Source organism: Lissotriton vulgaris, chromosome 5 (genome assembly GCF_964263255.1).
Source record: "Lissotriton vulgaris chromosome 5, aLisVul1.2, whole genome shotgun sequence".
In the NCBI taxonomy this organism is placed as follows: domain Eukaryota; kingdom Metazoa; phylum Chordata; class Amphibia; order Caudata; family Salamandridae; genus Lissotriton; species Lissotriton vulgaris.
In genome coordinates this window covers 129,565,104-129,589,779 of record NC_141693.1, presented here as the reverse complement: position 1 = coordinate 129,589,779, position 24,676 = coordinate 129,565,104, and the positions used below count along the sequence as shown (strand labels likewise).

Genomic DNA, 24,676 nt, shown 5'->3' with positions numbered 1-24,676 from the left:
TCCCCCTGCCTTTGGTGGGATCTCACAGATCTGGGAGCAGCTCAGGTTTCCCTCTGTTTTCTGTTCTGCTCCGAACATGCCACACAGCCTTTCTTCCCTCTCTCCCCCCTCTCTCTCGCCGTTTCTCTCATTTTTTTTTTTTAACACACGTTTTCCCCTCCCCGGTCTCCTGTATCAGAAGGGGGCCGAGCTCCGGGTCTCCCCGCGGCTCCTGATTCGACGCCCTGCCCCGGGACTGACAGCCTCCGCATCTGCCTTCGCAGCGCTTCCACTCCCAGATCAGCCGGGCACGGGGTGTCAGTCCAGGGAACACCCCAGAAGGGTCAGACCGAGGCAGTGGAGGGAAGCCGAGCGAGAGGAGGAGGAGAGGGAAGGAGAAAAAGAAGGGGGCGAAGAAAGGAACTTGGGGGGCACGCACCACTCCACCCAACAAGAGAAGAAGAAACTTGAACCAACACCAATGGCTTCATAAAAGTTGCCCCTCTTTTAAAGGGGTACCCTCGCCCAGTTTGCTCCCTTCTGTTTTTCCGCTCCACGGTCTGATACTGTCCCGGCTTGGTGAAGCAGAGGACGGGGGGACTGGACCCAGCTCCTGGCGGAGGCGATGGCTCAGGACAGGCACACAAGGTGGAAACGGAGGACGTCGATACGGGACTGGCCCCTCTTTCTCGCCCTCTCTCTCTATGTTTGCACCCGGTGCAATGCAGGTAAGGGGGGCTTTGCAAACGGGGTGTTTGACAGGCAAAGTGTCAAGCTGGCAGGCTGCCCACTTTCACTCCCTCCCCGCCCCCTAATAAAACGCAGTGCACCCCACTGTCTTCCAAATTCCCCATTTCGTCTCTAATTTCAATTCAAACCCCCTGTCCCAACTTTTAGGGCTTGCCCCCACTCTTTTCCCCATCCTCTCACCACCCACCCCCTTTCCCCTGTGCCATTTCTACAGTGCCCCCCGAGGACGCGTGCCCCTTCTTCACCCTGTCCTTAGACCATTACAATCTCCCCCTTAAGAATATGTACCCCTACCCCCCGTTTCAATTTCCCCATCCATCCTTGGGATGGCATCTCCTCTCTTCCAATTCGCTCACCCTTTACAGATTTGTGCCCCCACACGCTTCCATGTTCCGTATTCCTTTGCCACCTCACCCCTTAGGGGTGTGCGCACTCCTCTCCCCAACCTCCAATTATGTCCTCACCCCTTTCGGACGTGTGTACCCCCTCTCCTTTGCATCCCTCCCACTCCCACTCACTCTCACTCCCCTCCACCACCCCAGCCTATGCGTCCTCCCACGGCCCCCATTTCACTCGCCGGACCCCTCATTGATGACGTTGCCCCTTCCCTGCCTTCCGCGTGAGCAGGATTCCTGTTTTTGGGGTAACACCGTGCCAGCTTGGCTCAGATGACGGTATATCTTGTTTTCACCAATGGCATCGCTTCTTGTGCCTCTTGTAAGAAAACAGTAAAAGAGCGCGCGGTGTGCGATGGCTCGAGCTTCTAAAGAGGCAGCCTCACTTCAGCAAAGTGCTCTGAAAACTATGTGCCCGGGGGCCTTGGGAGGGAGAGCCGCGAGACACCCTCTGCAGCCCCGGCTTTGCAGTGAACTCCTCGGAGCTCGAGGGCGCGCGCCTTAAACATCACTTTAATTCCTTGTACCAGTGCGGGGCGCGCTGCTGGATTCAGCGACTGCTGGTTATATAAGTGCTAACTTTTTCCTTGTCGAGGCATTTTTTGTCCTCGTCTTGCACAGATCAAAGGAATTCAGCTTCACAGCCCACAAAATGCATGCAGATTTTTTTTCCCTGTACAAACCTGGAAAAAGTTTGCCCCCTATTGTGCTTTCTCGGTACTTGCCTTAATCCCTACTTGTAGCATCAAACATGCTACCGACTCTCTCTCTTTCTTTTTTCTTCGCTCTTTAGTGCATGATTTCTTTCCCCCAACCCCCAGATACACTTTCGCCTTCCAATCACAAAATAGAACAGCCATAGCGTTCAAACAACTTTGTTTCACAGTATTTAAATCTGGCTGGTTAGCGGTTTTTCGCATTGTACAGATTGTTGTCAGATAATAGAACCGAGGGACATAGAGCTAAATGGATTTGACCAGGATTACACAGTTTATCGAAGTAGGGAACCCGTGATGCAGATAGGGTTTTTCGTTTTTCTCGCTGCACAGTGTGGCCACTGGACGCAACTCTGAGCCTGTAGCTCTGTCAGAGAAAGACTAGAACACGCCTGGGAATTAGAGCTCAAACATATTCAGCAAAGAAGTTCCCTGAACAGCTTCTAGGCGTGCGCAATTATAGACAGATGGGCTTACTTAAAAGAAGTAGCTTGCCCAGAATCACACGTTTCAGTCAAATGGGATACAGGCTCAGATCTCTGCAATGTAGTCACCAGGACACGTCACCACTCCAGCACGACTGTTCATTCTTGGCGCTTTACTTTCATTTAACCCGACATAAGGTGCCACGGCTTGGTGTATTTTTGAAGCTGCTCTAAAAAAAGAACCGTGCGTCTCTTTGACGTCTGAGAAATGAATGAGAGTTCAAAGGTGGGGGCGAGGTCGGGAGTTTAGATGACATAGCGTAGGACTGACATAGCCGAGCAAATCTCTGTCCCTGGGGTGGAGTAGCGACACTCTCACAACACTCCCACTACCCCACACGAGGACGTGTGCTTCAAAAGCCCTATTGGAAACTGGCAACTGGCTTCTAGGCGCCCGGTGCGATCACTTAGCCGGTGAACAGTCCCCTAATAAAGTACAGTTCTGTCAATAGTTACCCCCTCCCCCCCCGGCCTGCCAGGGGCCCCAGAGGACGCAGGGTCTTTTTCAGCTCCCAGTCCTGGTGTACACGGTCACTCGTGTCACCAAGACAGCTGTGTTTAGTGACCGGAGAGGCAACACCACAGCTTTCAAAGGTCACGGAGCTGCAACGACAAGGTCAGAGTGAAGAGCGTGACATGGGAGGGGCCGGCAATTGCGTATGTAACAAGGACCCCCTGAATAGACGAATTTCGTAATTCCTAGGTCAGGGAAAAAAACATATTTGAGAAGTAACAACCTAGGCAATTTAACACATCGAATCACCTATAGATCAAAAGATATATAGCAATGGACTACAGCTGCTTAAAAAACAAGTTTTTATTAGTTAATTAACACAAGTAAAAAAGATTCATTTATATAACATTAAAATAACAGTAAAAAAGTTCCATAGGGTACAGTTGACAATCACAATTTAACACTTTACAGACATTAAAAATTATATTAGGGATGAGTGGCATGAAAATTCAATCTCAAAGTGTTAAATTGTGATTGTCAACTGTACCCTATGGAACTTTTTTACTGTTATTTTAATGTTATATAAATGAATCTTTTTTACTTGTGTTAATTAACTAATAAAAACTTGTTTTTTAAGCAGCTGTAGTCCATTGCTATATATATTTTGATCTATAGGTGATTCGATGTGTTAAATTGCCTAGGTTGTTACTTCTCAAATATGGGAGGGGCCGGCAACACCTGCCCAAGAACACTAATTTCGGGGACACCCATTTTTTGGAGTGCAACTCAACCTTTATGTATGGCAGATGCTGGGTTTATAAGATATCCCTGCGTTGGCAGCTATGGGGCCGGGTTGACAGGGAGGTCGAGTGATTTGCCGAGGATCACACAATCGGATCAAGCCAGGATTAGAATTTAAGTGTCTTCTAGGAACACCTCCCTTTCCATCACTGTGAGACTACCCATCCCTTACCCGGCCCCCTGAGTCCATCCCGCACTCTACCACGATCAGTGCACGTCACATCGCATTGCCACCCTCCTCCTCGATGTACAGCGCTTCGATGCCCCGGCCATTGCCTGCGTGGGAACTTCTTTTCTGAACAACGATCAGTATCAGGCACTTGACAAGGCCACACATTTATACAGAATGAGCGAGGGTGTCAAATCGTAACTACATTATTTGGAACAGCTGTACCCTTATAATCCTTGCTTCAGTATGTGACTCATTGTGTGATTTAAGGCAAATCAATGTTTCTCCCTCCACCTTGCACTGTGAATATGTTTTAAAAGATGTACCGTGGGGTTTAGGGCAAACCAGTCTATCTCCCTCCTTCACTGCCTTATTTTAAACGTTTTATCGGGTGCTGACTACATTGAATGCCCCTGCCCAGCCCAGCTGCTGTTGACACGGTCTCAACAGGGGCTCTCTGTTCCGTATGCCGCATCTCAGGGTCGAGATACTTCTGCTACAATACAAATGTTGTGTTCTCAGTAAACCGCTTCATGCGATTGAGTAGTGTAGGGCTACGTCTCGAGCTGCCGTGGGCCCCGCCCTGCGCAACTGCGAAGGACCAAGGGGCTGCTTCTCACAGGCGGGCTTTACAGACGCCTCGACTACTCGCACACTGAAGATTAGATAACTCGACTGCTCCCCGTCTGAAGATTTAGATAACTCGACTGCTCCCTGTCTGAAGATTTAGATAACTCGACTGCTCCCCGACTGAAGATTTAGATAACTCGCCTACTCGGTTTCTGAAGCTTTACGGCACTCGGCTACTGAAGCTCTACTGATATCGCGACTACTCCGTTACGATAACTTGACTACTCGGTTACTAAAGCTTTCCATGTAGCCCTACTAGTTGGTTATTGAAGCTTTGTAAAAACCTCGACTACTCGGTTAATGATAACTCGATTCCTCCGTTACTGATGGTTTGCAGAAAACTTGACTACTCGGCTATTAATAACTCGGTTACTGATAACTCGAGTAGTCGGTTACTAAAACGTTACTGTAGGAAAGCGGCCGTGGGTCCACGCCCCCTGGCGGCACTGTTGTGAAGGACAACGGGCTGCTTCTAGCAGGCGAGGCTTTAGATATCTCGACTACTCGGACACTGAAGATGTAGATGACTCAACTACTCGGTTATTGAAGATTTGGATGACTCCACCACTCGGTTACTGAAGCTTTCTGGCACTCGGTTACTGAAACTTTACAAATATATCGACTACTCGGTTACTGAAAACTTGACTACTTGGTTACTGAAGCCTTTAACTGTAGCTTTACTACTCGGTTACTGAAGCTTTACAGATGACTCTACTACTCGGTTAATGATAACTCGATTACTCGATGACTGATAACTCTACTACTCTATTACATAAGCTTTAAAATGACTGAAGCTTTACAGATAACCCGACTACTCAGGCACTGAAGCTTTACAGATAACCCGACTACTCAGGTACTGAAGCTTTTCAGAGAACTCGAAAACTCGATACCAAATGTTGACAGATACTGTAGCTTTACATAGAACTCGACTACTCGGAAACTGAAGCTTCACAGATAAATCATCTACTCGGCCCGACTCTCGGGACATCGGATTGGACGCTGGACATTGCCAAATGGCTTTCAACTAGACCCACGTCGCACTGGGCCTGTTTCTCTGGCAGGGGCGGCGTCCTGTGTGTGCTCAGTGCTCCTTATCTTTTGAGTCGAACTTCGAAGGCCTCTGATCTGACCCGAGATGAGGATGAAAGCCCTCGGCTGCTCCCCAGCTGTGCTTTGCAAACGTCACTCGCGCGTGCCAGAGGTCCTCGGAGGCTGGCGGGGCCTAGGCCTCCGCACAGTGGGCGGGTCCATTAGTGGCCGCGCGAGATCCCCGCACTCATCTGTTCTGCTATGTTCTGCTCACCTTTATCTACAGTGCACACGCACTCGCTTGTAAGCGGGGGCTTAAGATGCCGGGGAGCTGGCACCCTGGCACCATCGCATAAGTGAACCCCAAGCCGCCTCACCCCGTCCACAGGGCCTGTAGGTTTGTCAGGACCTGCACGGCCCTACACTGCCGCTGTACATCTGGCGTCGCGGTGCACGTCCCTGCACAACGGCTGTACATCTGGCGGGACGGGACTGCACGCCCCTGCACAGCTGCTGCGCTTCCGGCCGGGCAGGAGGGGCTCGGCCCTGCAGGGCTCGATATCTTTAGTTGTGCAGTTGCTTATTCGCAGGGCTGCTCTGTTTTAGTGCAGGCCGGCTGCACGGGCGTTGATGTGGTTGGTGCAGCGGGTGCAGTCGCACCGGGCCGCACAGCGTGAGGGGCCCAGAGCTCGCACAATTCTACGTGTCATTTGCTACCCAGCCAGGGGCAGCGGCTCATATTCCTAGCTGGCATTAAGGCATCAAAATGTAGCAAAGGCATTGTCCAGGCTTACTGCGCGTGCCCACAGCACACACGGCGCTGCACACTTAGCTAGGCGCAGTGTTCCCTCGGTGCTGTACACTGCACAGTAGGGGAGAGTTTAGCCAGGCCCAGCGCTCAGAGTGCTGTACACTAGAGAGGCGCAGGGTTTCAGTCAGATATACAGAGTGCGCTCAAAGTGTATACAGTGCTTTACACTAGAGAGCAGCGGGGCTTCAGTCGGACATACAGAGTGTGTTCACAAGGCGCTCAGTGCTGTACACTAGGGAACGGCAGAGGGTTCAGTCAGATATACAGAATGCGCTCAAAGTGTCGGTAGTGCTGTACACTCTACAGCAGGGAAGAGTTTAGCCAGATATACAGAGTGCGATCACAAGTTACACAGTGAGAGCAGCCCGCGTTTGTCAGTCATATAGAGTCTACTCAAAGCTTACATAGTGCTGTACTCTACAGTACACTAGAGAGCAGTCGTCGGAGTTTCAGTCAGACATCGAGAGTGCACTCCAAGGGTAGATAGTGCGGTACACTAGAGAGCAAAAAGAACAATTGATGGACAGAATGCAGAACAATGTCATACATTCACCCCAGTGCAGAGATCTGGGCCTAAATCCATCGTTTTTTTGCACTCCACACCACCCCAGTTCAGACATGGCAATATGCAAATCAGCCTTGACTCTGTGCCTCATTGGAACGGTCCAGCCCGAACTGCCAAGCCATGTCTTTCCTGGACGGAATCAAGCATCCTAGTTTCTGGCTATCAGCCGTCTTCAGCCAGGATAGCTTGACTCCAGTGGTGTGGAGAGCATGGGACTCACGCCTGAGCATTCCCATCGCTCTCGGGGTGACAAATGCAAAAACAACAGGTGATGGACAGAATGCAGAACAATGTCATTCACTCACCCCAGTACAGAGATCTAGGCCTAAATCCATCGTTTTTTTGCTCCCCATGCCATTATAGTTTGAACCCAGCCATATGCAAATCAGTCTTGACCCTGCGCCCAATGGGAACAGTCCAGCCCCAACTGCCCGGCCAGGTCCTCCCTGGACTGTAAACAGGCATCCCAGGACCAGTTTCAGGGTTTCACCCCTCATCAGCCAGGATAGCTGTACTCCAGTGGCATGGAGCAGCATGGGTTTCAGTCAGACACACAGAGTGCACTAAAAGTGTACATAGTGTACACAAGAGAGTAGCAGCGCTTCAGTTGGACACACAGAGTGCATTCAGAGTGTACTCAGTGCTGTACACTAGAGAGCAGCGGGGCTTTAGTCAGATATAGAGTGTGCTCGCAACATGCACAATGCAGTGCACTAAACTGCAGCTGACATTTTCGAATGTGGGCCGGGGAGGCGCAGCTGGGCCAGTGACGGGCCCGAGACAAACCCCCATAACGGGCGGGAACTGAGCAGCTGAGCCTGGGAAAATGCTGGGCGGCGATTGGTCCGCGTGGTTTAAAGCGACAAGTCGGAAGGGGGATGGGGCCCATGTGTGCGCCACAAGGTAAAAGGGCGTGGAGGCACCCCAAAGCAGCACGTGTCTTTGCCTTTGACCCACCTACCCACACTGGTAATGTAGATTGCGGATGGGCTCAGGCAATACGGGGACAGCACAAAAGGACAGCAGAGAGAGCGCAGTAGCAAAAGGTGGAACCACCATAGCATGTACCCTTGGGATGCCTTACGGCAGGCGCACGCTGAGCAGGCTTGGGGTCAACATGGGGTTCACAGATAGTGGACACAGCACTTGTAGTCCGGAGCAGGCACGAAGGCCACCCACAAGACTTGGCAGCAAGGTGTAGCCTAGAAACCGCAGGGGAGGTGCTAGACCCTGGCTGGGAAAGGCCTTCCGCTCATGGGGCAGTCACAAGGTGCTGTTATGGACTAAGTACTACTGCTGTTGAGCTACAGATAATATGGGCAATGATGATGTTCTGCATGTTTTAAATAATGATCTGTGAATTTTGCATATCAATGTGCGAATAAAGACGAGCTGCAGCTGTTTTGCACCATCCAAGGCGTGTTTTGCATTTGTGCCAGTCAAAGGAAGGTGGGGTGCAGGTAGCGGCTTGGAAGCTTGAGGGCACTTGCCCTCCTGGGCGGGGTTAGTCATGCATGCCGAGTGCGCGCACAAGATGCGCAGTACTGTACACTAGAGACCAGCTAGAGTTGAGTCAGATATACACAAGCTGCACAGTGCTGAACATTAGAGAGCAGCCGGGGTTCAGTCGCAGATACAGAGCGCGCTCACAAGGTGCACAGTGCTGTACACTAGAGAGCAGCAGAGGAATCAGTCAGATATACAGAGCGCGCTCACAAGGTGCACAGGGCTGTACACGAGGGAACGGCAGAGGGTTCAGTCAGATATACAGAGCGCGCTCACAAGGTGCACAGTGCTGTACACTAGAGAGCAGCGGAGGGTTCAGTCAGCTATACAGAGCGCGCTCACAAGGTGCACAGTGCTGTACACTAGAGAGCAGCGGAGGGTTCAGTCAGCTATACAGAGCGCACTCACAAGGTGCACTGTGCTGTACACTAGAGAGCAGCGGAGGGTTCAGTCAGATATACAGAGCGCGCTCACAAGGTGCACAGTGCTGTACACTAGAGAGCAGCGGAGGGTTCAGTCAGATATACAGAGCGCGCTCACAAGGTGCACAGTGCTGTACACTAGAGAGCAGCGGAGGGTTCAGTCAGCTATACAGAGCGCGCTCACAAGGTGCACAGCGATGTAAACTAGAAAGCAGCAGAGGGTTTAGTAAGATATACAGAGCGCACTCACAAGGTGCACTGTGCTGTACACTAGAGAGCAGCGGAGGGTTCAGTCAGATATACAGAGCGCGCTCACAAGGTGCACAGTGCTGTACACTAGAGAGCAGCGGAGGGTTCAGTCAGATATACAGAGCGCGCTCACAAGGTGCACAGTGCTGTACACTAGAGAGCAGCGGAGGGTTCAGTCAGCTATACAGAGCGCGCTCACAAGGTGCACAGCGATGTAAACTAGAAAGCAGCAGAGGGTTCAGTCAGCTATACAGAGCGCGCTCACAAGGTGCATAGTGCTGTACACTAGAGAGCAGCGGAGGGTTCAGTCAGATATACAGAGCGCACTCACAAGGTGCACTGTGCTGTACACTAGAGAGCAGCGGAGGGTTCAGTCAGATATACAGAGCGCGCTCACAAGGTGCACAGTGCTGTACACTAGAGAGCAGCGGAGGGTTCAGTCAGATATACAGAGCGCGCTCACAAGGTGCACAGTGCTGTACACTAGAGAGCAGCGGAGGGTTCAGTCAGCTATACAGAGCGCGCTCACAAGGTGCACAGCGATGTAAACTAGAAAGCAGCAGAGGGTTTAGTAAGATATACAGAGCGCGCTCACAAGGTGCACAGTGCTGTACACTAGAGAGCAGCGGAGGGTTCAGTCACATATACAGAGCGCGCTCACAAGGTGCACAGTGCTGTACACTAGAGAGCAGCGGAGGGTTCAGTCAGCTATACAGAGCGCGCTCACAAGGTGCACAGCGATGTAAACTAGAAAGCAGCAGAGGGTTTAGTAAGATATACAGAGCGCGCTCACAAGGTGCATAGTGCTGTACACTAGAGAGCAGCGGAGGGTTCAGTCAGATATACAGAGCGCACTCACAAGGTGCACTGTGCTGTACACTAGAGAGCAGCGGAGGGTTCAGTCAGATATACAGAGCGCGCTCACAAGGTGCACAGTGCTGTACACTAGAGAGCAGCGGAGGGTTCAGTCAGATATACAGAGCGCGCTCACAAGGTGCACAGCGATGTAAACTAGAGAGCAGCGGAGGGTTTAGTCAGATATACAGAGCGCGCTCACAAGGTGCACAGTGCTGTACACTAGAGAGCAGCGGAGGGTTCAGTCAGATATACAGAGCGCACTCACAAGGTGCACTGTGCTGTACACTAGAGAGAAGCGGAGGGTTCAGTCAGACATACAGAGCACTCACAAGGTGCACAGTGCTGTACACTAGAGAGCAGCAGAGGTTTCAGTCAGATATACAGAGCGCGCTCACAAGGTGCACAGTGCTGTACACTAGAGAGCAGCGGAGGGTTCAGTCAGATATACAGAGCGCGCTCACAAGGTGCACAGTGCTGAACACTAGAGAGCAACGGAGGGTTCAGTCAGATATACAGAGAGCGCTCACAAGGTGCACAGTGCTGTACACTAGAGAGCAGCGGAGGGTTCAGTCAAATATACAGAGCGCGCTCACAAGGTGCACAGTGCTGAACACTAGAGAGCAACGGAGGGTTCAGTCAGATATACAGAGCGCGCCCACAAGGTGCACAGTGCTGTACACTAGAGAGCAGCTGGGGATCAGTCACAGATACAGGGTGCGCTCATGCTCATTGCTGTACACTAGAGAGCAGCAGAGGGTTCAGTCAGATATACAGAGCACGCTCACAAGGTGCACAGCAATGTACACTAGAGAGCAGCAGAGGGTTCAGTCAGATATACAGAGAGCGCTCACGAGGTGCACAGTGCTGTACACTAGAGAGCAGCGGAGGGTTCAGTCAGATATACAGAGCGCGCTCACAAGGTGCACAGTGCTGTACACTAGAGAGCAGCTGGGGATCAGTCACAGATACAGGGTGCGCTCACGCTCAGTGCTGTACACTAGAGAGCAGCAGAGGGTTCAGTCAGATATACAGAGCGCGCTCACAAGGTGCACAGCAATGTACACTAGAGAGCAGCAGAGGGTTCAGTCAGATATACAGAGAGCGCTCACGAGGTGCACAGCAATGTACACTAGAGAGCAGCAGAGTGTTCAGTCAGATATACAGAGAGCGCTCACGAGGTGCACAGCGATGTACACTAGAGAGCAGCGGAGGGTTCAGTCAGATATACAGAGCGCGCTCACAAGGTGCACATAGATTGGTTTTCACGTTGGTTGTTGCACCTGTATCCCGATGCTCTCATACATTTGTGCTCAGACAGATTCATGCTTATATATATTACATATCACATTTGTGCTCAAATAGATTGATTCTCATCGTTTTTGGTGCTCACATATACTGGTGTTCACATGCGCATGTGCTCACACAGTTTGGTTCTCACCTTTGTTGGTGCTCACATAAATTGATGCTCAAATATGTTTCTGTGCTCATAAATTGGTGCTCGCATACATTATAGTTAACACATTTGTGTTCAAAGTGGTGTTCCTGCAGATTGGTCAGTTGCAGCCAGAATGGCTCGCGGACATGAGTGCCTGTGGGGGTCACAGGGTTGGAGGGGGTCATGCAGGAGGGGTCATAATCATTATTTTATTTTAAACTTATCTCGAGGCCGGGTCCTGCATCTTCTCTGCTCCTGCTCTCCTGCCTCCGACAGGAACAGGAAGCAGGCAGCCAGTCTCTCTCCCCTAAGCCAATCACAACATTGGTCTAGGTGCCGTGACACGGCACTCAGTCAGGTGCTGGAGAAGTGGGCATGTTCTCCATGCAGGATGCAATGCAGCCTGCAAGGATAAGGGGAAAGTGTGCATGACTGGTTTGGGCAGTTCGAGAGTGCTGACCAAACAGTAATTGCATACTCAGGAATGGGCAAACCACTCCTCCGCTGCCGGGCTCCATAAGCAGAGCAGACCTGCCCACCCGCCCACCTGCCTGCCGGCAAAGGAAACTAAAAGTTATTACCATTTTATGTTTTTGCTTCTTGCACTATATATATATATATATATATATATATACATATTTGTGCTTACGTAGATTGGTGCTCACATGTATTTATTCTCATACACACTTGTGCAAACATAGATTAGCGCTCACATTGATCAGTGCTTGCACATAACGGTGCTCACATACATTTGTGAACCCATACATTTGGTCATTTTGACTCTCGTTGGGTGGTGCTCACACAAATTGATACTCATTTTTGTGTTCACATACGTTTGTGTTCACAGAGACTAATGCTCGCAGAGGTTAGTGATTACAAATGTTTGAGGCCAGTATCAGTGCTCACAAGCACCAGAGCTCTCCGAGGCCAGTGCTCACTTGCATCGGTAGCCACACATAGTGAATTATGGTAGAGGAGTGTTCCCGGCTCACAGGTGCTGGTGATTGCACAACAGCAACAAGATACCTGGGGCCTCATTTATGAAAAGTGACGCATCGCTGCGTGAAAACAGCGATGCGTCACTTTTCACTGCGCACTCCTTGCGACACCAATGATGCGTCATATTTAATGTATGACGCATCATGTCGCAAGGACTTACAGATACGTCAGTATTTCTGACGCATCTGTAAGCGCAAAAGTGACGCGTTGCTGGAGTGTGTCACAAAAGTGACGCATCTCCAGCAATGCGTCCTTTCACATGGAGAAAGCCCCATGTGAAAGGGCTTGCGTCAGTCTTACGCCTGCTGTGAGGCAGGCGCAAGATTTTGACGCAACCGCATCCTAAAAGTGACGCAGTGAAATCTCATAGATTTCACTGCGTCACTATTACGAGGCTTTTTGCGGGGGAACGCCCCCTCTGCATACATTATACCTGACGCAGGTATAATGTGGCGCAGGGGTTTCAAAAGTGACGCATCTACCTAGATGCGTCACTTTTTAAATATGGCGCAACAAGGCGCATGTTTTACGCCGCAGATGCGTCACAAAAAGTGACGCATCCGCAGCGCAAAACTGACGCAAGGCCTCATAAATGAGGCCCCGTGTTTGATGTTCAGCGTTCACGATTAGTGCAATCCCAAATGAGCCATAGTGCCTCGTTTTCAAAGCATATTCTGGTGAGTCACATTTGTGAACTCAAAACAGCTGCCATCACATGGTGGCTCGTGCTCAGATACAGCTTGGTGGGTTTGTACCCTGCGGCACCTAGTGTATGGATGGAACCAGGAGCGCCTCCTTTTGCTAAGGACTAACTATCAGGGCGTGGCTTGAAAGAGATCTGCTTGTTACTTCCGCTGTCCAGATGGACGCCCGTCTTTGGTTGGGTGTGCCTGGAAGATGAGAGGTCCTGTGCTTGGAGCTTTATCCCTCTTATAAACATTCCACCGGTAGTAGCCTCCATTTTTGCCCCAGTGGAACACTCTTCCTGTCATATTGGCAGGAGAAAAATCTGTTCACTATATTCCTTACAACACCAGGAATTCCATTGTCACTAACAGATTTTACACATCTTCTTGCACTAGTGTAAAAAAGTTGTGGTACTGTCTCACATCTCCAAACCGCCTCGTGCATAAAAAGGCAGTACCTTTCTTTTGGAAAAAACAATCGGTTTCCTTTTCTCGAGCTGATCTATGAACCAATTCCCATTAAACATGTTTTTTTGGCATTTAAATGGCCCACATTATAAAAAAATACTCGAATCTTCCAATGATTTTGTTTTTTTCCAAAGTGAGGTTTGCCTTTTTTTCATTTTTTGCGCCTGAAAGTTAAAACCTGGCAGACACCATGGAAAAAACGCACACGAGATTTTGTTACTGTATGTGGTTAATTAGCAGAAGTGCTCCACACAGCAACACAGTATCCTGTTGCACTTTTCCACTGAAACGTGTCAGAGAATGTTAAGGACGGAGAAAGATGGTTGCTGCCAAGATTTAACTTTCAGTTTTTCAAGTTTTAGAAAAGCCACAGTAGTTCAATGGGACAAAGTAAAAAGAATGCATGTTTCCAGGATTTTGTATTGCGGGTCACCCAATGCCCCAAAACTGTGCTAGGCGGGACATTCCTCGTAAACACCATGGCACCAGCTGCCTCGGTGGCACTGCCACGGTTCCCACGCTCCACCCCTGAGTTATGGTCCGTGCATGTTATGACTTAGACCTCACACCCTCCTCTCGCATCATCTGTTCCCAAGAGGTCAGTCGCGTCCGATTCACACAACTGCATCTTGACGGACTTAGTCACAGGCATGTGAAGTGCCTCGTGCCAGGCGGCCAGACCGGTGCCTACGGCAGCCTGGTACCAGTGGCAGCGTGCCCGAGTCCTGGGCTCTCGCTAACAACTCCTGTGACATGACCCTGGGGATTAAATGACGTGCTGGGTACGGTAAACACACAGTGCAGAAACTCTTAAGGTGTCAGAATGTCTTTCAGCACTTTCAAAGTGCTATCAATCTACAGGTTATTTAACAGAGACGGTGAAAGTGCCGAAGATCACACCCTTTGTCTGTAATGAGCTGGAATTCAAAAGCGGGAAATGCTGCTTCCAAGACAATTACTTTTGCCCCGAAACATGAGGCATCACTTCTTCCTGTACAGGTATTTCACTGATTATTTCTTTAGACTTCATCTCCAGTTACGTCCGTGGATAATAATCATATGTGAGAGGCGTCTGTCTATCTTTGGCTGGCAAAGGAACGAATCCAGTACCAGCGCCATCAACATATGCCATTTGTGCTGAGGTTTTGCATTGGTAGTAAATGTGCATTGCAGAGTAAAGCTGTGCATGCCAAGCGTGCCAGTTCTTGGCTTGAATCCTCCAATCAAGAGCTGCAAATGGGCAGTGTAGTGTTCGCGCCTTATGGAACTTCCAGTAGGCCAGTTGGAAATGGTTCGTACTGAGCCCAGTTTCAGCAGATACTTTTGACAACGCACTGTATTTGTGCAGCAGAAAAAAAGCAAAAGAAAATCCCTCCGGGCAAAAAGACAATCGAAAGCCTTAGACTCAATTAACTCCTTCAAAGATGCCACTGGAAAATTCTTACTAACAGCACTTTCTACGCCTAAAAACCGGCCTCCTCCCAACGGGACCCAGTGCACACCATTTCTAAGAGGCCCTCGGTCCCTCAGGGGTGTTCGGCTGTGGATAGACAATCAACGCCCACAGGGGCTCGTAGCTGCCAACCCAACGCATCTCCTGCAAGAATAACCAAAGACTGCTTAGAAAGCCTCCGGGCTTCAGCCACATCTGTAAGGCTACGGTGTCTGCATGTCCTTGAGTTCACTGGGAACATCTAGAGGGCGATGAGTGGCAAGAACTGCTTGGTCCCTGTATGCCATATTAGAACCAGATGCAACAGGTTACATTGGTGATTGCTTATAAAAAAGTAACAGCAGCACTCAGTCCCACTGTCACGAAAAGGCTGGTGCAAAATGTACTAACAGCTGAGCAATCTATGTAATCACGCGCATTGGTCTAAATCTGCACCGAGGCTGGTGCAATGTATGTAATGAGCCCCCTGTCTACCAGCAGCAGGGAGTGCTGAGCTAATGGGAGTGCACATGACGCACGAAGCCCTGAAAGAAGCCAGATTTGAAATGCATTCTTGAGCCAAGCTAGTTGTCCAGAAGATGGATGTGCCCTGGTAAGTATTTCCACAGATCCGTACAGTGAGTCATCTAGGGAGCACAGAGATCTCACAGAGTCAGGGGGGTTTAGAACTGATGGAAAGTGTCACCAGAGCACTCTTACTGAAGGACATTTACACTCACACAGCTAGGGTCTCGACACATTTTCTGACTCGTATATCTGCTGGTTCAAAGGACTTGCAAAGTTACGCAACTAGGAGTTCTAAGGAGTTGTAAGCTCAAGAGCTAGGAGTTCAATGGAGTTGTAAATTCACACAGGAAAGAGTTCAATAGAGGTGTAAACTCATAAAGCTAGGAGTTTCATGGAATTGTAAAGCTAGGAGGTCTCATAGAGCTAGGAGTTTCATGTAGTTGTAAACTTGAAGAGCTAGGAGTTCTATTGAGGTGTACACTCATAGAGCTAGGACTTCCATGGAGTTGTAAACTCACAAAGCCAGGAGTTCCATAAAGTTTTAAAGTCATAGAGCTAGGAGTTCCATGAAGTTGTAAACTCATAGAGCTAGGAGTTCCACAGAGTTGCAAACTCATCGAGCTTGGAGTTCAGTGGAGTTGTAAAATCATACAGGTAAGAGTTCAATAGAGTTTTAAACTCATAGAGCTAGGAGTTTCATGGAATTGTAAAGCTAGGAGTTCTCATAGAGCTAGGAGTTTCGTGGAGTTGTAAACTTGTTGAGCTAGGAGTTCTATTGTTTTGTAAACTCACAGAGCTATGAGTTCCATGGAGTTATAAACTCACAAAGCCAGGAGTTCCATAAAGTTGTAAAGTCATAGAGCTATGAGTTCCATAGACTTGTAAACTTGCAGAGCTTGGAGTTCTATGGAGTTGTAAAATCATACAGGAAAGAGTTCAATGAAGTTGTAAACTCAAGAACTAGGAGATTAATGGCATTTTAAAGCTAGGAGTTCTCATAGAGCTAGGAGTTTCATGGAGTTCTAAACTTGTAGACCAAGGAGTTCTATTTAGTTGCAAAACTCACAGAGCTAGGAGTTCCATGGAGTTGTAAACTCACAAAGCTATGAGTTCCATAAAGTTGTAAACTCATAGAGCTATGAGTTCCATGGAGTTATAAACTTGTAGAGCTAGGAGTTCAATGGAGTTGTAAAATCACCCAATTAAGAGTTTGATAGAGTTGCAAACCCATAGAGCTAGGAGTTTCATGGAGTTGTAAACTCATAGAGCTATGAGTACAAATGAGCTGTACACTTGTAGAGCTTGGAGTTCGATGGAGTTGTAAACTTACAGAGCTAGTAGTTCCAAAAACTTAGAAAGTCATAGAGCTAGGAGTTCCATTGAGTTGTAAACTCATAGACCTATGAGTTACATAGAGTTATAAACTTGCAATGCTTGGAGTTCAATGGAGTTGTAAAAACATACAGCTAAGAGTTCGATAGAGTTGTAAACTCATAGAACTAGGAGTTTCATGGCATAGTAAAGCTAGGAGTTCTGCTTGAGCTAGGAGTTTCAATGAGTTGTAAATTTACAGAGCTATGAGTTCTATGGAGTTGCAAACTCACAGAGCTGGAAGTTCTATGCAGTTATAAACTCACAGAGCTGGGAGTTCTATAGAGCTGTAAACTCACAGAGCTTGGAGTTCCATGGAGTTGTAGAGTCATAGAGCTAGGAGTTCTATGGAGTTGTAAACTCACAGAGCTAGGAGTTCCACGGAGTTGTAAACTAATAGAGGTAGAGGTTTCATGGAGTTATAAACTTGTATAGCTAGGAGTTCAATGGACTTGTAAAATCACACAGTTAAGACTTCGATAGAGTTGCTAACTCATAGAGCTAGGAGTTACATGGCATTGTAAAGCTAGGAGTTCTCATATAGCTAGGAGTTTCATGGAGTTGTAAATCTGTAGAACTAGCAGTTCTATGGAGTTGTAAATTCACAGAGCTAGGAGTTCCACGGAGTTGTAAACTCATAGAGCTTGGAGTTCTAGTGAGTTTTAAACTCATAGAGCTAGGAGTTTCATGGAGTGGTAAACTTGTACAGCTAGGAGTTCAATGGAGTTGTAAAATCAAACAGTTAAGAGTTCTATGAAGTTGTAAAATCATAGAGCTATGAGTACCATAGAGCTGTAAACTCTTAGAGCTTGGAATTCAATGGAGTTGTAAAATCATACAGCGAAGAGTTTGATAGAGCTGCAAACTCTTGGATCTAGGAGTTTCATGTAGTTGTAAACTCGTAGAGCCAGGAGATCGATGGAGTTGTAAAATCTTACAGCTAAGATTTCAATAGAATTGTAAACTCTTAGATCTAGGAGTTTTATGGAGTTGTAAACTTGTAGAGCTAGGATTTCTATGGAGTTGTAAACCCGTAGAGCTAGGAGTTCCTCAGAGTTTTAAACTCTTACAGCTAGGATTTCAATGGAGTTGTGAAATCATAGAGCTAGGAGTTTGATGGAGCTTTTAATTCACAGAGCTAGAATTTTGATAAAACAGTAAACTCGTATAGCTAGCAGTTTAATAGAGTTGTAAACTCGTAGAGCTAGGCGTTTGATGGAGTTGTAAACTCGTAGAGCCAGGAGTCCGATGGAGTTATAAAGTAACTATGGTTTGGAAGGACTTTTAAGCACATACAGCTGTGGGGTGGAAGAATTTGTAAACTCATATTACTAGGCGCATAGAGGATTTACATCTTATAAAACTCGGTGGGGCAGATTTACAAGCCCCTTGCGCCACTTTTGCGTCACTTTTAACATGGGAAAAGTGACGCAAAAGTGGCGCAAGGGGGCTTGTAAATCTGCCCCGGTGTTTGAAGGATTTAAATGACGTGTAAACTCGTACAGCGAGGGGTAGAGTTTTGATGGACGTGTAAACTCAAATCTTTAGGGGTTTGTAATGTCATAATGGGTGTAAAGGAATTGTATGATCATACATCTATAGGGGTTGAAGACTTTGTAAACTCGTACTGTGAGGGGTATTAGGATCTGACTGTCCAGCTTGGTGTTTGAGCGACTTGTAAATTGTACAGCTAGGGGGGGGTCAAAAGACTTCTAAACTCGTACAGCTAGGTTTACAAAAACTCATACAGGTGAGGTTTGAAGGACTTGTAAACTCGTACAGCTAGGGTTTTAAAACACTCAAACTTATACAGGTGAGGTCTGAAGGGCATGTAATCTCTTGTCTGGGGCGCAAAAGACCCATACAAGCGAGGTTTGAAGGACTTGCAAACTCGTACAAGTAGGGTTTCAAGATGCAAACTAATGCAGGCGAGGTTTGAAGGACGTGTTATCTCGTTCACCTAGGGGTTTGAATGATTAGTGAAGTCACTACAGGGTTTAAGAGGCTTGGAAGCTTGGACAGCCAGAGATTTGAATGACTCCTAAATTCACTACAGTTGTGGAGGAAATTTAAACTCATACAACCATGGTGGGTCAGGACTGGAAACCAAATCAGCCCTGGCACAATCTTGAAATCATCCCCACGCTGCAGGAGGAAACAACTAGAATGGGGTGAAGGGGCATGGTTGGTTCATGGCAGCTCCATCTCCCGCTGCCTATTTAGGCCATGCCAGAGTGGCAGAATGGTAGTCCAGCCCTGCAGCTGTGGAGCTGAGAGACTTGTCAACTCATATTCCATTGGATTTGAAGGACTTGGTGATGTGTCCACCTAAGGCTCGAAGTGCTTGCAAACCGTTGCAAATAAGGGTTTTAACTCACTGGTGTGGGAATCTGAAGAGTCCCAGGACGAGGATGAAAATGGGTGTTTCGGAACAGGGCTACTCCACTTAAGGTCTAAACTCTGCCTGAGTGAGTGCACGGCTGTCAAAATCTGAGGTAACCAATATGGCTCTCTCTTTGTTTCTACTCTGGAGATCCCGGACAGAAGATACGCAAGGGTGCGTAGTTGGCTTGTAAAGCAGCTGTAGCCCCTGAGGAGGTACCATTAACCAAGCACTTCATCTCTACTCCCATGTGCCAATACTTCTCTTACATGGCTACATTCCTGGCTTCAGCATCTCCTCAGCCCTGCAGTAGGATTGCTAGTTTAAAGCACCCTTGAATCTCACTGAGACAAGTACCTCCCTCCTTTTGTATGGTGACTGTGCCATGCCGCCCACCTCCTCTAGGTTTCCGCACAGGGCAGAAACATCTCCTCAGAACATGACTAGCTCTCATCATCTCCCATGGGTGCTGGATGGGCCTGTCGGGGAGACCGATACAGTGATGGCAGCCAGAGAGAGATAAATAAGGCAAGAAAGGCGAGTGATACAAGAAATCATTTTCTAGACGAAACCAGACCACATTGTCTCTTAGTCCAACCAATTTAGCAAATCGCTAGTCGTGCTGCAAGAGAACCTCAAGTTAGTAATGCGCACAAAGGAAGACAAGCCTTGTGATTAGACGTCAACTATTGATTTTAGCTCTTTCATGTCTCGCCGTCCCAAACCCTGCACACATTCAAACTAACACTAAGGTTGTGGTGTTTCAGCTCATGATAGTTCAATTATAATGCTATGTTCCTCTTAAGGACCGGCCCAAATTAAAGGCCTGAGTGAACATGCTGGTTATATTTAGAATGCTGCTTGTCTTTCCTGAACAATGCCACTGACTCGAGTCCTAGACTTGGGAGATGAAAGTCAGAGGGACAGGAGAAGGAGCCACTAGCTTGATGTGTACACGAGATAGACACACTTCTCTTACAATGCTCTAATAAAGCATACCTGCGAGAGATGTGGCGTTCATAGAGGTTCATCACAGTAGGGCTGAATACCAGTAGCACTAAGATAACCAGATAATAGCTTATACAAAGATCAAACCCAGAAACACATGGAATTTATATGATTTATTATATATATTTCTATAACATTTTCCTAACATTTGTGTGGCCCCACAGCCTTTGGAGCATTTCTTTAAATCTGGGTACTCTTACGGTTGTAGGGTATTCCATGACCGGAGTCAAAATACTCCATTGACCTTGCATTTGGTTGTTTCATGTTGTTTAGAGATGACATATATTGTATAGACACCAGCCAGGCTGGAACATACTTGTATACTGTGTTATATTGGCTAGTGGCTGGGTGGATCCTCACATAGCTCCTTTTTCATAGCTGTATTTGTGCCGATGACCATTGCTGCTTGTTTCTTTCGGTGGGGTGTGCGGTTGTCCACTGCTTGGTTTCTGGCAGCTGTTATGTTTTGAGCCAATGTTTCCCATTCCATGTCTTTGATGCAATGCTATTTTCATGTAGGTGTGATACATTTAAGTTACTGTCTTCTGGAATGTTGATGTATAGATTGGTGAGATGGTATCGATGTTCTGTTGAGGTGTCAAATGCTTAGCCAACTCTCCAACTTGGAACAATGCTGTGCCCTTGTGTACTAGGGGAGTTGTGTCTAATGCGCCTGCTGCAATAGTGTGAAGTGTGAGTGGATGCAAAAGGGTGCATTGGCTCCATAGTTACTCTGACATGGTCATGTAGGTATGTATATTGCTTCAAATGGTAAGTGTGTCCTATTGCGGTCTCAGGGATGGTGCTTCATGGGCGGTGGTATCCTGCTTAACAGCGGTCAGAGATATTTCAGCCTTCATTACATGTCTCTTGTGGTTCCTTAGTTAATCTAACAGCCTCGATTGTGGTGCTTAAAAGAACAACTGCATTACCAGTATCCATATCTTTACTAGCAGCGATCGGCACTTGAGGGGGGCCATCTGATAACTGTTTGGGAATTTTGATCTTGTGGTTCCTTTCCTGTCCGAGGGTATGATAGGTGCCAACCTGGATTGCTGAAGAGGCGGTGTGCTTGAAAGACCTCCAATGCTAGTTCACATCTTTTATCATGCTAGGAATGTGAACACCTAGCAGTCCCTTCCATCATAGGAAAGGATGAAAGATGCTGGTCCCAGAGTCCTTGACTTGGAGTTTCATGAAAGGGGCGTCATTCAAAATCCCTAAAGTATCGGTCCCTCGGTTGCAACCTGATCATTGTGACAGCATCAGCATCACGCCAGGGAGATCTCCATCTACTCAAACATGAAGAGTCTATGACCTGGAGGTTGAATGACCGCTCTGATTTGCAGGTGATCCAGTCACTAGGCTAGACGTACGCTCTCCTGAGATTGGCAGGTGCTGACTTTTGGGACAGGAAGAGGAAAGACAGCTCAACAGATGAACTTGCCCTTTTTACAGAGCACAATTCCCAAAAAAAGAAGTAGGGGGACACTGTCGCCGGAAGTGACGTCACAACAGGAAGTGACGTCACGAAAGGTGGCTTGCGCCATCGGGCTCATTGCCTCCCCTCGCTCACCCCTTAGATGCGATTGCATCTGAGAAGTCAGCACGTGAGCAGCCTGTTGTGAGCTCCGATCTCATCCCAGAGAGGTCAAAGAGTGAAGTCCAGCTGTTTGGCAGGTGGGATGGCGTCCACCCGGTAAAATAAGTGGGGGGGGCACCGTCTACCCGCGTGGTACCCCCACTCAAGCCCTGCCTTTTTAACCATAGTTTTTATTCTAAAGTGTACCACAAGATCCTGCGACATGTGGCCCGCAGTAGTTTACCCATAACTGTGCGGGTACATTGACAAGATATATCCTGGTCACATCTTTAGCAAATTCACACATGGTTATTTATTCCATGGTGTCTACAGTGCTACAAAAGATCGTCTCAGAAAATGAAAAAAATATATAAAATCCGTAAAATGGAACTTTTCATCTAGGATTTCTAAATCATCCACTCCACACCCTCAGGGTCTCTTAAAATTACTTTGCTGACGCCAAAGTATAAAATCCTTTCTGTTGCTTGTGATCCTTCCGACAAAAACCAATGAACAAGCTCAACAGAATACAACTCGATGGAAGGGGTGAGCGTGGCAGGCGGCAGCGGTTCTGTGTTCTGAAGTCTCTTCCCTGTTTCTTCCGGGAGTCTTGATCCTGTGTTTCTCTTCCTGGGGAGACATGCTCGCACATGCTCTCCAATTATAACTTCAGAAGCACTAACTCGCGCCAGTCTGTCATTAGGATTGCAGTTTCTGTCTCTTCAAATGTGACTTTCCTTTTAATAGGCTCCTAGGTGAAGTGCGGTATGTGAAGTGGGCGTGGCTTGATGACAGAAAGACAGATTAAGACCTTCCTTGTTTTACTTGTCAATGACAAAGAAAGGGATGAGGTCTGTGAACAGCGTCAAGCTCTTAGTGGAGGACAGACCTGCAGCCCCTCTGGAGTGGGATGGAGAAGCAATTACACGTGTGTCAACATACACTAGACAGGTGTGTTGCAAGCATCGTGACAGTGGCAGTGTGCAAGCTGCCACCCACGAATCCCTCCCTTCAAATAACTCTGTGCCTAGGGGAGGGGAGGCCTCTCCGAGTCCATCTCCAACCTGCATAAGCATACATAGAATAATGTGTTATTCGTTGAAACAAACATATTTACTAGCACTTGTACTGAGGATGGCTTGCTGTTCTTCAACTGACTGGTTTGCCTTTGCTTGCTCCTCTTCTGTTATGGCACAAACAAGATCAGAAATGCATGAACGAATGCTGCCACAGAGGCACAAGTATAATAGGACTGGCATTTTAAAGAATTGGCATCCATATCTGTGACAGTCAAATGTTTTCACTATGCTGTTGTTGGTTACTTCTGCAGCAAACCCTGGCCTGGCAGATAGGCAATGGGGTTGCACAGGAAATGTACAAGGTTGTCATGGCGACCAGGACAACATGGAGAGGAGCCTCCATCTTTTGCTGCAATGGCTGTGTCTTTGGGAGGACAGCAGTTCACCTGACAGAAGGATTCATACACTGGTAGCATACAACCACATACATTTAACCATATACATACAACCAGGCCACATACATGCCACATGTCACACAACCCACCCCTTACATGCCAGAGAAGTAATGAAGTGAAGTTGTAAAGGCCTCAACAGATTTACAAGACAGTGTCAGCAGATCCTGGTAGGTGACTTTTACCCCGGGGTGATACATTCTAATGCCCCGGGATGATACATTGTAATACCCCATGACCTCATGTCATGATCCGGTGAGGAGGCAATATCCTTCATCTAGTACGTGTGGGGTGACACTCTGAGTGTCCCCAAACTTGTACCGCCTTCTGTACTGCGGGGAGGAGCAGCTACGGCAGGGGCCGCCCTCAGAGAGCTAGCAGATGGGTGAGTCCACTGAGGGAAAACAACAGGGAGGGCCAGAAAATCTGAGAGAGAGGCCACAGCTTTCCAAGTCACACAAGGACTTTCTTCCCTACAATCTGCATCAATGTAAAGATTGCATCTGTACTGGATCAGTGGCCCTGGAGATGTAGATCCCTGCAGATCTGTGCTTCACCAGGTGGAATACTGTAGGCCAGAGTCACAAAAATAAGTGTAAATTATGACATATGTAGTTCAAACTTGCACATGCGCTTAATTTACAACTATTTCAGTACTCACCGGCGCCTCTGCCAAAACCATGCCGAAAATGAGCATGGTATAGCCTGAATGCATGGTACACCACAACGTAAGCAATGTCTGTCTGCCTCTCTAACCCCAGAGGTGTGTTGTGTAAGTACCCGACAAGGCATTTCTATGCTTGGAAAGTTATACACTCACAATTTCTTTAATTTTCAATCAGTTGTAGGACAGTACATCGAAGTCGATAATATTGTCCTCCAAAAATATGGCAGCAATTAAACTGTCTTCCACTACCGCTTCAAGTTAATACACAATTACCAATGTTGAATCCACATCTATTTACTTGGACACACTATGTGAAATTTTGATTAGGCCGATGTAGTGGGTGTGATATTTTTGCCATGTGATATAACGCACAGGGGTGCACATGCAATCTGGCTATCTTGATTGCAAGAACATTGTGCATGCATTTTTATAATTTGTTTCCTGGCATATTTCAGCCATACATATGGAAAGGCTGAGCGAATCTGTTTTGTTTGTCTGTGTTAGGTTAATGGCCCTTGAACTGAAGTCTTGCTGAGGATGCTGGTCTCAATGTTCTCACAGTCTTTGCTCTACCCATGGGAGAGAGTGTGCTTTGGTCTGCTCTCCCTTTAGAAAAAAGTCCCAGAAACTGACGGCTTTAACAATGAGAAGGGGATGTCCAAGATCTGGAATGTTAATAATGTGTCTCTTCTCTTACTTGTAGCCTCACCTTTTTGTGTGCTTTTCTACCACCCTCTGTAGGGCTGCTTTGATCGTACACTTTGTCACAGAATGATCTACAGAAATTGGCCATACTCAAATCAATCAATTTTAACATGGTTACATTT

General features: G+C 47.7%; 1 protein-coding gene across 2 annotated transcripts in view; it reads left to right on the top strand.

Annotated features, from left to right (window-relative positions):
• The first annotated feature begins 201 nt into the window (after window positions 1–201).
• The window catches only part of COL5A1 (collagen type V alpha 1 chain), a 473,296-nt gene continuing 448,821 nt past the window's right edge, over window positions 202–24,676 (top strand). For both annotated transcript variants that reach the window (XM_086921052.1, XM_086921051.1), the window contains exon 1: window positions 202–707. In XM_086921052.1, coding sequence (XP_086777178.1) covers window positions 605–707 — 103 coding nt within the window. In that variant the 5' untranslated portion in view covers window positions 202–604. The remainder of the gene's footprint in view (window positions 708–24,676) is intronic.